Source organism: Mycteria americana, chromosome 8 (assembly GCF_035582795.1).
Source record: "Mycteria americana isolate JAX WOST 10 ecotype Jacksonville Zoo and Gardens chromosome 8, USCA_MyAme_1.0, whole genome shotgun sequence".
NCBI lineage: Eukaryota > Metazoa > Chordata > Aves > Ciconiiformes > Ciconiidae > Mycteria > Mycteria americana.
Genome location: NC_134372.1, coordinates 30103599 through 30118105, shown reverse-complemented (window position 1 = coordinate 30118105; position 14507 = coordinate 30103599). Strand labels below are relative to the sequence as shown.

Genomic DNA, 14507 nt, shown 5'->3' with positions numbered 1-14507 from the left:
ACAGCTGTTTGCTGAACAAACACCATTTTTAAGAATGTATCTATACTAGATATAGTTAGCCAGTTTAGAAATACTAGCAAAAAAAAAAGAAAAAAAAAGGAAAAAAAAAATCAAATCACATGGCTACAAACATAGCAGAAGTGTCTAGCATAAATCTGGCTTTTCTTTACACATGCATCTACAATGCAGCCTCTCCAAGTTTCTCAATAGTTTCACAGAGGTTATGTCATATGCATTATTTTACCTATATACTTACACAACAGCAGCAAAGTAATACAATCAGGAAGGACTGAAGAACTCCAGCCATTCCTACCATCCAAGTCAGCCGAAGGAAGAGAATAACCCCGAAGATATTCTGCATGCATGGTAAATACACTCCCATCAGGGTGCCCATGCTGGGTGACTGAAAAAAAAGTTCACTGACATTCATTAACTGGAATTATTCAAAGCATAGATAACCAAAAAACCCTACAACTTCAGTTTTTCAAATGATAGAAATCTGGGAAACGTAAGGTAGACACACACAAATACTATGGCACTGGACTTCCACAAAACATGAAACAAACTCCTAACACCAAAACCACGAATTTCTGAACAAAATGCTGACCCTATCACATCTTCACATTTGAAGTAATTATACTCAGCATTCAACACCAATTACTAACAACAGAACATACATCTATTTGTTTTATTGTAGAACCACAGAGTTTCTAGCATGAAACCTGTGAAGTGCTGCAGACCCTGAATAAGACAGATCCTACCCTACTCCCCAGAGTTTACAAATTAGTTTCATGGAAAACATACCTTTGTGATGTTACAACTAGAAAAGATTTGGAAGCAATCTGGAGACATGCATAATCTATTTTCTTCCATTTTATACATTCCATGTAAAACTAATGATTCTACCTTTCTTATGTTTAATGTTAGCATCAGACTCTGAATTACTTTTGACAGTGACTGAGAAAATACAAGTTAGTTACGTGACTTCACAGGAACTGCACATGACTGGCATTCAACATAGTATCCTGTAGAATTCTCCTTTGCCCAAATAGTTATTGTCAGAGGATAGTCAGATCCAAAACAACGATATCAAAATGCCACTGATAAGGGTTTTAATTCAAGGAATACAAAAAAGTGTTCCCTGCATCAGCACACCTGGCACTAGCAGCAATTCAGAGTCCCAACTCTCTGTGGTTTCATGCCAAGACATTTCATTGCTTCTGCTTTCTGAGCTTTTCTTTGGCATTTAAAATTATACAGAATGCTGAAACCTAGGGGGAATAGAGACTGTAACTTCTCAAAAGCTCATCCCTTTTCATACTTCTTTCTATAAATAAACCTGAATTCCAAAACATAGACAGTATTTAAAGAAACCCATGAACAATCATCTAAATGAGAAGGATATTAAAGGGAGGTGACAACACTTGTTCAAATTTGACTCCACACAGCATTAACTAAATGCAAAAATAAATAGGTAACATGCACCCTTATAGACAAATTAGTCATGAATCAAAAGCAATGGTACTTAAGACAAGCATATTACTCTTAAAGCAATAAAATGGCTGTCAAAAACTTGGTTCATGCCTTGTCTTCACTATAGAAAAATTTAGTTACCTAAGGTAAGTCAAGAGTATATTTTATTACACAAAGCAAAACCCTAGAAAAATCAAATGGTTATAATGTCACCAGGTCAAAATAAGCAACCTAGGAATTTAGTGCTTCAACTTGCAACTACATGTTACAATTTGAAATTTCCTCATCTGCATTAGGAATCAGCCCTGCCGGAGATGAAAAAAACCTGTGCCTAAGAACATGATCTGTACAGTTCTGTGTTATAAATGCCAGGAATTGCTGCCTGAATTTTTTGAAGTCAGCTTTGAAGTCCTTGTGTGACTACAGCTAAAATCAGACCAACCAGACTGTCCCCATACATTACTTCAACTCGGGTGAACCTCCTGAAGTAAAGTGGGCAACAGAGCCACGTGCTGACGCTTTGCAATGGACTTACCCTATGAGATCTACCAGCATGGGGCCAGAGAGCTGTTACTCAGCTGTTCCAGTGCCACAGTACAGAAAAAAATCCCTAAAACGTCACCTGCCATTTGTAGGAAAATTACCATCCTGTACAACTAACCTGATCAGCTTTGTCAAGATTATGTATAAGGACAAAAAGAACTCTTGTCTTCTAACAGAAATGACACTTGTACATAAGTATCCTGATCAGGGTAAGGTAAGGATTTTTAAGTGAGTTGTTCCAATGCTACAGCAGAAGAGGATCTTCTCAGGGTATTCTTTATAGTGTACCTGTTTCCTCAAGAAGGGGAGGTTTAGATACTTTTGATTCAAACACCTTCATCTGATTCACATTGTGTCTTCAACTGCATAAACATTAACTGAGAAAGGACTAAATAATGTTACCAGGCACTGGGCAGATTTTGCCCTGCATAAGGGCTTCCTATTGTCACATTAATGTGCTCTTTGCCTCTCTTAAAGAGACATTCCACATAATTTTATTATCTATGTGACCATTCATCCATCAGTCACCCCCCTCACAACATCTCTGAACCCAGCAGCCAGCATCAAGTGAATTTATCAGATGCGTGGGTATCTCAGAGGTAAAGGAGTTTCTAAGAGTTTGTCAAAACCGGCATTTGGGAAGAGGAAAGAAGCCCAACCTATTGCTCCTATGCAGGAGAAGCAAGTGGAGCACAGTTGTTATATATATATGACAGTTTTCCAAGCACTATCAAAGCAAGTGAGTTTTCAGCCTGCCCTTTACACACCTCCCAAAACCTGCTTCCTTTTTATAAGAATTCACCTTAGCTCAACTCTTTCCTATCTTCTGCCCTCAGTGGCCCCTGCAGCTTTGCTCTACTGTTCACCGTCTTCTCCCCCTCCCTCTTAAGTGGCCTCTTATGCATATCAAGTTACAAGCTAACTTCAGCCACAGAGGAAGAGAAATCGCGCATTAATTGTATAGTTATAAGACTACTGCAGAGCAGAGCAGCCTAGGAAATGCTAAGTCTGCTTGGGTTTGCCCGCAGACAAACCCAAGCCACAGCATTACTAAGTGTACCTCAGGCATAAGAGTTTACTCTGGATTTTCTTACCCTGTGGAATAAAAATACTGGTATGAAAGAATGATCCACAAATACTACTTGAACCAGCTTGTTCACAGCAATATTTAACACCAGTAATCTGCAGTGACTTGACCCTTTTTTATAGCATCTTATAATCAGTGAGTGATATTAAACCAGTGCCGAAGCCTCAACAGAATGCAGTCTGAAATAAGAAAGGTATTAGGCTCAGTCTGAACAGCTACCAAATGAAAAAAATTAAACACCCCATGCTGCATAAAGGAAATAAAACACAAAGACATTTTGAAGAATGCTGTTTTAAATCAACCAAGAATGGACAGAAAAATCTCAAAAACAGTCTCAATTTCAGTGATGCAGATCATCTTTCCGTTCACTCTAATCAGCTGCAGACACATAATTGATACCAATATCGATCCGAGTCTGAAGGACACTATTTCCATTGTGGCAGCATGATGGGTTATGAAAGCACTTGGCTGCAGGGCTCAGGGACATTGATGAGTAATGACAGCTCTTGTGGTTGCTCTGTAGCATGAGGACAGACAGCAGCACAGAAATGAACTGCCTTATTAAAGATACATGAACTAAAATAGTTAATCTAATTTTTTCAGTCATGACAAGGGGATATTTTTATAGCACTCCGTCTATTAAGTACTTTAATACAAGACTGTATTTAGAAAAGATAAAAAGCAACCCAATTTCTACCCTATTACATGGAGTAGTATCAATTTTATCTGATGTGTATCTAACACTGAATGCTACTATAAAAAAATATTTAATGGGAATGCTGAAACAGGGTAATATGTTTATATGAAGCTGTTTTGTACTGAAATTTTCCTGATCTTCATTTGCATCTTCCACAAACTCTGCAGCAATTATTCCAAGAGATTAGAAGGGGGATAGTCACGTAATGTATTTTCCAGAGTTTGTGGGAACATTCAGGTCTCTTTGGTCTTGTCACTGTAGAAAGCACCTGCTTTCTACAATGATCTCCACAAGCTGAAGTACATCATTCTCTAGTCCTTTAAGCTTAAACTTTGGAAGAGAGATCTCATTTTTTCGATACCGCCCCTCAGAGATTTGGCCTCTTCATGTGCACACAACTGCCTTGTCTCTTGTTTTTGTGCCTGTGTTTTTTTGTTGGCTTGGGTTTTTTGTGGTTTCTTTTTGGGTTGGTTTCTTTTTTTTATTTGAATGGATACGATTTGGCAGGCAGGGGTGTGCTAGGTCATCAAAAAGGTATTCACTGAGAGATCCATCTTACCTGCTCAGATACAGAATTATATATTCATTTACTGAAAGGACTGCTTTCTTAATTCAATTTTTGAATACCACATAGAGTCTGCTCACCCTCCTTGCTCCAAATCTTGCCTGTAAGTTGCCAATTCCAGTAAGTGACACATCAGGACAGGCAGCTTACCTTTTGTCACACTGGCTGGGTATGTATATGCTGAGTGTACCCAGTATAGCATTCAGCAATGAGTCAGTTAACAATGCTGGCACTTAAAAACAGAACCTGCTATCATGCTGGGGTGGATATTCACGATTCTGTACTAATGCTCAAATGGAAGGATAAGGTAACAGTAGTGAATTGATTTATACTTCAAAGATGATTAAAAACAAATGTGTAGAAGAATCCCATTTGAATAGTTTCTAAACACCTTCAGTCCATAGCATTGTACAGTTACTGCTTTTGAATTTCCTGTTTTTAATGGTTATAATTATTGGCGAAGTTAATATTCAACCTTCTTATATTCTGCAAGATGTTTAAAATTTCATATTGCTTATGGCAAGAGAGGGAGAAGAAATTCAAACTACAGTTATGATATTGCAGCTGATGTAATTTATCCCAGACACAGACATGTTAGGCAAAGATTCACTGCAGAGTTTACACAGAAAATACTGAGATATTAACACAGGATGATATTGTCACTTTTGGAATGGTTACCCAACCCATTCTAAAAAAAACCATCTGAGAAGTCTGCAAACACATGTTTTTAGGACACCATAATTCAGTATAATTCTCCATAACCAAGCATAATTCAGGACAACCTAGGTATTAAGCCCAAACTCTATTTTACCATAGAAGCATAGCTTTAATAAGGACAACAGTCCTTGTTTATGGCAGTTAAACAGTTTGAAACTATGCAAGTGTTTACATAAATCACACCTAGATGTAGAAATATTAACACCAAGCCTTACATGTTACTCTACCAGGGATTTAAAATGACTTCTCAGTTTCCTGTTATTTGCCCCATTTTTACCTTATGAAGCTATACTGCATTTGCTTTAACCAACTTTACACTACAGACCCATCACCAAATTCTCGCCATTCTTTTTCCAACAGAGGAGTAAGTGACAAGCTTTCAGATCAGACTGCATCTTACCCTAGTATTCTGGTCAGGCGACTAATAAGGAAATAAACAACAAAAGCAATTAGGACTTTCTCAAAATCGTAAGGACTGTACCTATTATATCCCCCTCCATTCTATCTTTGGTGGGGTAACAATCAATCTGCTTTTGATAGGAAAAGCCGAAAATTATTTTAGATTATGCAATAACACCATATTAAGAGCTGATGCTTGACGTCATTCTCACCAAAAGCCTGCTAAAACAGAGATGCAGTTGACATTTCATATTAGTAATGTGAAGGTAAAAACTTTGGATAGACTCAGCAATTAGTATAACACCAAGTACCACACAAAAGAAAGTCAGAGTTAAAATGTTTAAATTACTTTTGTAATGTAAGCTTATAGGGCCAGAACACAGTTACTGCACCCAGACGACCTTCACTCAGTCTTGTAATGATGTCATATTAACCACAATATTACAGCACTTTAGTGCATGTGGTCTCAGATAAAATTCAATTTTAAGCTACATGTTGATTAAACAACTTTGTTAACGCCAGTGTAAAACCATGGAGGTTTTAGGTAAGGAACTGGAGTGTAAGGGAGCTGGAATCCAGCTTTCAGCATGGGGCGACATGCATTCTCTTTGAGAACAACGTGCTGTTTTTCAACATTATCACTGCCATCTCTTTCTGAAATGGCTCAAACTTTGACAAGGCAGTACTAGAAAATCTGTAGAATTTTAAGTGCTATCTTAGTTTTTTTGAAAACTTTCCTTTGACAAAATTTGCAAGCAAGCCGACAGGCCTGCAAGTGCCATAAAATGCAACCATACCACTTGAGGGTGTAGCACTAACTGAAACACTTGCCTGACTGCCAGAGCACCAAAAGCAGTAGTTAGAACATAGCCTTCCTGAGAGAAATCAAACCCCACCTTCTACCTAGTTATTACAAGGCCAGCCCAAATGGGCTAACCATCTAAATGCAGATCCTTTGGGGCAGAATTCAGTTGCCTAAGTGCCTAACACCAGAATGACACTTGAGCTGCCCCAGGGTGTCCAATCTGACCTCCGCTCACCACTCTAGAAGGGTGTTGTCTCCTGCAAGTCTTGTGTCATACCTACCAGGCTTGTGGAGATGTGTCAGATACTGCTGGGAAGCTAAAACAGCACTAGGAAAAAGCTGGGGTTTTTGTTTTGTTGTTTATTCGATTCACTGCTAAAAGCCTATCCTCCTTATCTAAATCCATACCAAGTGTATGTAACTGCACTGTAGTGCACAGTGCTTAACCACTACATCTGCCCCAATTCTTTGGTAACATCTGGTTACCTACAGACTTCCATGTTATTTCTTTGCAACACTGTCATGGCTCCTGACAGAGGTTAAGATAAAGTAGAAAGGAGTCCAGCTCCCCAAAAATCACATATGGAATCATCCCGTTCATCACCTGGCCATGGAGAGAATCTTTACTTACTTTTGATACTTTCTTCTTTGAGCCATCAGTACTTTCTGCTTCTTCATGTTCCTTAACACCTTGGGTAAGATTTGTGTAGTTGACCAACTTGCCAAGCAGAGATGACACTTTCGGTCGTATATCAAGTTCTTCCTGTGGAAAAAGACGACTAGTCAACTTCTGCAATTCACAGCATTTATGGAGAGTGGCCGGGGTCACACCTTCCTTGGCAGGCCTGAGGCTGCCAGGGAACACACCAGGAAAATAATCCACGGAATGACAGAATATTTCATTGTGCCTGAACCACTGATGAGAGGATTTAATTTTCTGAAAGGATGGTAAATCTGGCAGGAAGAGGCTATGCCAACACGTCTGCACCCTTCCCCTTAGGTGCTGAAAAACATGAATTACAGCAATAAAGAAGTCTGAGCCTTGCGACTGTAAGAAAATGGACGTGTACCTTGCATGTATCTCTAATGTCAACTTACATTAACAGATATACTTTGAAAAAGGTCAACTTGCCAAATAAATCAGATATTTAGTGATTAAACTCCGGTCATTGTAGGCATGCATGTATTCTGTTAATTTTACCACATTTTTCAAACTATGTAACCTAATTTATGTGGATCTAGACAAAAATCCCAAAAGCCACACATACGGATGCCTCACGCTTTTACATTCATCCCATCAAATTCTGTTTCTGAAAGTAAGTTCAAGAGGAAAAAAGAAAAAGAAAAAAAATCAGAACAAAATCATTCACTTCCCCTTTCTCTTTGAAATTAAAATGTCTTACATGTCTAATTGCACAGTAAGTAATGCATGGTGAAGAGAAACATCTTTCTACACAGGAAATAAAAACAGATTAAGAAAGATTTCACTGTCTGGAGTTTTATCGTATCTTCATGTACCATGACGAACAGTTTCTGGGAGGATGAGTAGCATTATGTGCTTTGTACCTCAGGGCAGAAACTGACCCTAAATGTCCCTTTTCTTATTCCTTCCCCTAATCTCACTTGCAGTTCACATCTTTAAAAACCTGATTATGATTCCTTCCAGAAAGAGGCTGAGGCAACACATGCTTCCTGTTCAGTTGAGCAGCATGGCCTTTCAGATGCTACCTGCTCCTCCTCCACTTTAGTACCACAGAAAGAGCCTGCAGCCCTGGTGTGGTACTGTGTTACTGCTCATGAAAAAAGGCGGGCTTGTGACTAGCAGCAGCCACGCCACAAATGGCCAACTCCTCATGATCTGCAAGTGAGTTTATGCTGATCACAGATTTACTATGCCTTGGAGGGAAGAGACACCACATCTAGGAGCATGCTTCAAAGTCTTTTAGCTCAAGCACACTGCCTGCAAACATGGTTGTAGCATTTCCACAGTGAGTTCCTATCTAGCAGCAATTAGTTATATGTGTCCAGGCTCCATGCCACACAGCTGAACTCTGCAGGAGCCAGCCCGGTGGGGTGCAGAGCCAGCTCAGGCTGCCCTACACCGAGTTCCCAGAATGGGGAACATTGGGTACATGTTGCCAGTATTGCTGTGAAGCTGTAACTTGGAAGCCCAGCTGGAAAGCAGCTGCAGAGCCACACAAAGACTCTCTGCACCATGCCCCAGCACCTGAGCTTTGGAAAACATTTTTTAGAAACTTGGTCTTAGCGTGCCATGATATATTTGCAGTTAATGCAGTGCCAGTGAGGTGAGGATGTAGAGGAGGATTCTGCTGGACTTGGTGTGGCTCCAACTGGCCTCCCACATGAGAGTCTGGTCCTCCTTACTTCCACATGGAAACAGTCATACCTCTCTGCCTCACAGTCCCGAGTGGTCATAATAGCTGAGCTTTTTCATCACACAGGATACCTCTGCCTACGGGTACGTCGGACAACAGACATACACCCACAAAAAAGCATTTGGGGGGGGGGGGGGGGGGGGGGGGGCCAAACCAAAACGGTATTACTGATATACTACAGTTGTAATACAGGATACCCAGGCTAATTTGAGTACCTGAATTTAGGCACTCTCCTACAGAATAACGTGGTCGTCCTTAACATAGTAAATCAGCCCATGCTCATTTTCCACACTGATCAGCCCACAGTGCCACAGCTCCACTATTTAAATTATACAGGTCGCCTCTGGTACCTTATATTTTGCTACTTTGTAGACATAACACACCAACACCCTAAACACACCAATGGCTCTTAGATTTGCCACGCAGTGAGAGTTAGGTACTGACCCACTGCCTGGACCTTTGCAGTGCTTTGTCTCCCACTTAATACGATCTGCTCAATCTCTCCCACCTTGGAAGAACACAAATCACATTAGAAGTATGAAAACCAGTTCAAAATTACCTCAAACAAGGCCAGATTTCTGTCATAGTAATCACCTCCCTTGCCAGCTTCTGAACTGTTCAGGAAAGGACTGTTTTCCTTATGGTTGCCATGACCTGCAAAGAAAAAAAGAAGCAGATTTTGATAAGAGCAGAAAGACAGACTTTGTAACCTTGACAAAAACCATAGGGAACAAACATCTTTGGTCAATTGAATCTGTTTCTTTTTAGTGTCTAGAGTTATGCAATGTTATCAATATCAGAGGTGTTCATCTACCTTGAGAGTTATTTCTACTTCTGCTCCTCTGTTTTCATTAAAATAGAATAAAAAGTCACCTCAAAGTAAAATTTACAAGTAGGGTCACAGCTACAACACTATCTGTGCCTTTACTCTCTAATATTGCCTTTTATACCTTCTTCTTATATAGAACAGTGACAAGTGAAAAGACAGTTCTTGTGCACTTAGAAATCATTACTAGTGCTAAGAGCAACTTTTGAGCAGTATGTCCAAACAGATTAGGTAGATTTAGTAAGACTGAACAATTCAAAGACTAGATTCTGTTATTACAATACAGGTAAATATCAACCAAAGTCCCCCCCCTTTTTTTTGGTTGGTGTTTTTTTGTTGTTGTTTGGTTTTTTACTATGCCCACTAATCCTAGACACCAAACGTGCTCACTTCATGATACCTTTACCCTTACTGCATTTTGAACATTTAGACTGTGCATTCTTCAGACTCCTCTTATGCTTTTAAGTTAAAACCTAACATCAGGTACAGTAAAAGCAAAGCATTCACATATGCAATGAACAATGTTAAAAAAAAAAAAGATAACATGGAAGATCAGTAGAGCTTTTTGTAATAAGTAGTAACTTAAAAAAAAAAAAGGACACTATAGTATAAAATGAGCTCTGGAAGGGGGGGAAAAAAATTAAAAAGATTAAATTGATTCCAGTATTCAGAAGTTCTTGGACTTGCGGCTCCCATTACACTCCGCTTGACAAACAAAAATTCCTTTCTTTTGCCTGTAACTCTTCACTCCCTACTCTTTCAGCCAATACAAGCTAAAGAGATTTCCAAGAGTATCTCCTTAAGAAAGGGTCAATCCAAGGAATGCTTTTTTTTTCTATTTACAAAAAAGTAACCACTAAAGAAATTTAAAATGAAAGAAAAAACTGATTATCTCAAATTAAAATACTGCAAGTTAAACAAGCATTGCACAATGAATACATAAAAAGCAAGAGATTCAACAGCTGGATTTTTTGGTGCATATTTTCAATGATTAAGGTAATCAATTCAACAAGGCTACACTAAATTATTTTAATATAATTGAAGTGAAAGTATCTCTGCATTTTGAAATCTGAATCAACTTACAAAATGAACCTAACAGGCAAACAGAAGACTCCTCCCCTACATACAGTGATCAGCATATACCACACTGTTACAAAAGTAATTGCTATAAGTGAAAAAATTGTGAGAAAGTTCACTACTATTCTTACTGAGGGGAAGGGATGCATGGGAAGAAGTACAATTTGCTGGAAACTGCTCACAGGTGCTTTGAACAAAACTGCTGGAAAACAATATTCACAAACAACAGAGTTCTTTTTAAGCTTCTAGACGGAAACACTTAGCTGACCAAAAATATTTGTAGATAGCAGTCTGCTGTGTTTACGTGCTTATCGCTTTTCTCACAGCTCTGACAACTAACACCAAAATGTTAATTAGCAGAAGTGGGCTCAGCTTATTTGCTGACCCCACCTACATGTAAGAGATGTTCACATTGCTGTACATTGTAGAATTTTTTGCACCGCTAGAAAAATATCAGTAAGCTTAGCAACACAGCATAAAAATAAAATGTTTATCAACTTCAGCAAAGGTAAATGTTTACTAAAAAAATCTGCAAAAACTACTTGCTTGCTGTATTTGTTACCTCTATATTGGCAGGAGTAGTATACAAGATCAGTTGTTGCAGTATGTATTGTAAGCTGTGCTGCAGTCCATTCTATCCTATTGTGGTTGAAGTACATTTGCAATTTTTGCTGAGGAAATGAGTTATCTGCCATACAGGTTTTATGCATTAAATTGGACACAGGTGCAAATGATGACGACAACATCAACAGAAATACTGTCTACCTGATTCTTCAAGACTTTGGTCTGTGCAGTATCTTCTCATCATTACACTAACCCAACACAGCAAGATCATGAGTAACTTTGTTTTGTTTTCTCATTTCCTATATACTAGCTTTGGTAACTGAATGTTTGAAAAATCAAACTGATTTTTTTTTTTTTTAATCACTGTGTGATTTTTAAATCAATTCTTTGCTGTCTTAGTTTTCCCTGTTCTTCCATCAGGAACCTGACCTTACAGATGCAGCTTACCACTGTCTCAAAAAAGTGTAAGGGGCCTTCCTTTACTTGTAATGCTCACAGAAGCTCTCACCCTTTTTATGTATAAAATCATGCTGTGGTCAAGATAAGTCATACCTTCAATCTCAGATTTTTATATAAGATGACAATTGTTTTGCTCTTTCAAAATGCCAAGCCTCTCATTACAGTCATCAGTATAACCTATCCTTAGTTAGGAAAGATTACTTCATACCATCTCTCTGAGCCTGACAAAGACCACTGACTTAAGATAAATCTTCAAGTTAATTGGCATTATTTTTTAGATGCATCTTCGTTTTACCTCCAGTAAATTTTTCCACAATTGGTCTCTTCAGAAGCTCTCTTTCAAAAAGAGCTTCCAGCTCCTCTCTCTTTCTCCATTTGCATTTTCAAGCATCACCCAATTCCTTCCCTTTAGACTTTCCCTCTGAATTTGGCTCCTTGCTTTATACATCTTCCTGCATGCAGGAAGCCCAAACAAAGCAAATTGCAATAGAAAAATCAGCAGAACTAGTGATTGGAAAAAGAGTACTGTTTTTGCAATTGCTAGGGCACATTTTTCTCTCTATGTAAAAGTTCAGATGAGAGAGAAATACAGCTGGCTTTTTACCACATTCACAGCACTAGCTCCATTATCCTGAAAGCATATACGGATGATGAATTACTGTGGACAATGCAAAAATAAAAGCAAACTTTCAAACTGCATGATTCTACTCATCCAATGAAGTGCCACATTAAACCTCCTCTCAAACACTGTACAGTTTCAACAGGAAGCAAGGGAGTGTAAGTTTATATTCAAGCTCTTTACAATGTAGAACTGGGTGCTGCAGAGATGTGTGCTGATTCAAGAAGAGTATTACATTGCTAAGTTAAATACAGCTAATTAAATGATAGTCAAAATCACCTTCACCACAGTTGCATGTTTGGTGCAATCTCTACTTTTCAGACGTGTCCTAAATCATAGCATCAAAGCATTCATCTCATCTTCTCTCTTTCCATATTCTGTTTCCAATTTAATGAGTAAAACCTATAGCAGATGACCATTTCCTCAACAAGAATCACAAATGTACTTTGACAGAATAGAACGGACTGCAGCACAGTATATAATATGTACTGCAATAAAAAATTTGTCTAGTATATTCCATCTGCCAATGAGCAATATCAGCAGCTTCAAAGAGACTTACTTGCATGGGAAGAGCATGTTATCTCCACCAGTTTTGGAAGAGAGCAGAGGTGACCTCAGAAGGCTACCCCAGGGAATTCTTGCCCCAGCTTCACACGAGGACAGTTTACATTCTGAAGCATGAAGTCTCCTGGGCAAGCACCATCTTGTGACATGCATACAGTTTTCCACAATCTTAGTTATCAAGTCTTTGGTCTTGGACAGTAGCTATGTGGTGTTAGTTTTCATCATGCAAGATTGTTTTGCAAGGAACATTTCTTAAAGAGGGAGCTATAGACTCTGCAACAGAGAATGATTTATTTGCCTTAGTCCCTAATTAATCTCATTTTTGAGGCAGGCAAGCTATGTTCCAAGTAGGTTAATGTTTCCTCTTCACTTGTTTCATTGCTTCTCAGTCTTCGTTATCTTTCAATAATGAAGACATATTTATTTCCACTCCCCTACTTCATCATGTTCAGTTAAATCAGTGGAAATTAATACATCTTAAACCAACTTCAGAAATAAAATGTTCTCTTCCAAACCAAATAATTCTATTTGCAGCCACCACTACAATTATACAGTTTACCTAAACATCTCCACCACAGTTCCCTAAACTTTTTAGAGCTGCCCTACTCAGGTATGGACACAGGTCTGTAGAACAAGGTTCATCATCATGTGGATCACCTGAGTTTCATAAAACATCAAAGATGGTCCATGGAATAAAACCTAAAAATTTTAAGTGTGCATACTCCCATACATGCAAACACACAAGCCCAGCAGACAGAATAAAAGCAATAAATGGATGTCCAAACTTTTGCCTAACTTTCATCTCATTGCCAAGAAAAAACACTGTGGCAAAACTGCAGCTGATATTCTACTGACTGGTTTTATTTTGTTCTTCTCCAAAAGCTTTATGTTGTCTTTACTTAAAAAAAAAAAAAAATTAAGAACACAGAGGACAGTGTTCACGTTACTGCTTTCCTTCTGGAAGGGGATTAGGCCAGAGAGAGACAGTGTCACTGCTTGAGCAGGCCAAGTGCAAGTCTTTTGTGCAAGCCATTGTGTTTTCTTTTAGTAACTGAGGGATGAAAACCAGAATTTAGAGAGAATTACAGACAAAACTCATGTATGAAAGTAACTATAAGAAAGACAGATTAGTGAGGATAAATGAAAGCTGAACAATTAGGCACAGTGAGACTATCGTAAAGAAAGACCAGGAAGCTTCACAGTGATAAAGTCTACTCAGCCAGATTACTAAAAGAATAATCATCTCTGTGAGAAGGTGGCAGGAGTGGTTGCATGACTCGACCTGTCAAGCTTTTATTATCCTCTATAGTCAGTTTCTGAACTCCCTTAAAGAAAACCACCACTCCCCTACTTCATCATGTTCAGTTAAATCAGTGGAAATTAATACATCTTAAACCAACTTCAGATCTTTCCATTTGGACATGACTAACTCAGAGAGAGCGCTCACCTAGTTCTTATGGAGAAGAACTACCTGACAAGTTAAGGCATGCTGAAGGCACAGATGGACATAGTCTGACCAGCTTTAGTCTAGCCAGCATAGATAACAGGGGAAGCGAAAAATAAATAGCAATGTTAATTATGCTGCAGTAAGGCTTAAAACACTAAAAAAAAAAAAAAAAAAATCCCAAGCAGGCTGAACTTATGCCACTTCGCTTTTACAGGCATATATCTGAGCTAATTAAATGCAAGTTGGTAGGGGCACATACACCATGCTCA

At 38.6% G+C, this 14507-nt stretch overlaps 1 protein-coding gene across 1 annotated transcript in view; it reads right to left on the bottom strand.

The window, feature by feature from the left end:
* SLC12A4 (solute carrier family 12 member 4) overlaps positions 1–14507 on the bottom strand; it is a 51287-nt gene that overhangs the window by 20979 nt on the left and 15801 nt on the right. The window contains exons 2-4 of the mRNA XM_075510593.1: positions 9242–9336; positions 6918–7049; positions 257–403 (exon numbers count right to left, since the gene is read on the bottom strand). Coding sequence (XP_075366708.1) covers positions 257–403; positions 6918–7049; positions 9242–9336 — 374 coding nt within the window. The remainder of the gene's footprint in view (positions 1–256; positions 404–6917; positions 7050–9241; positions 9337–14507) is intronic.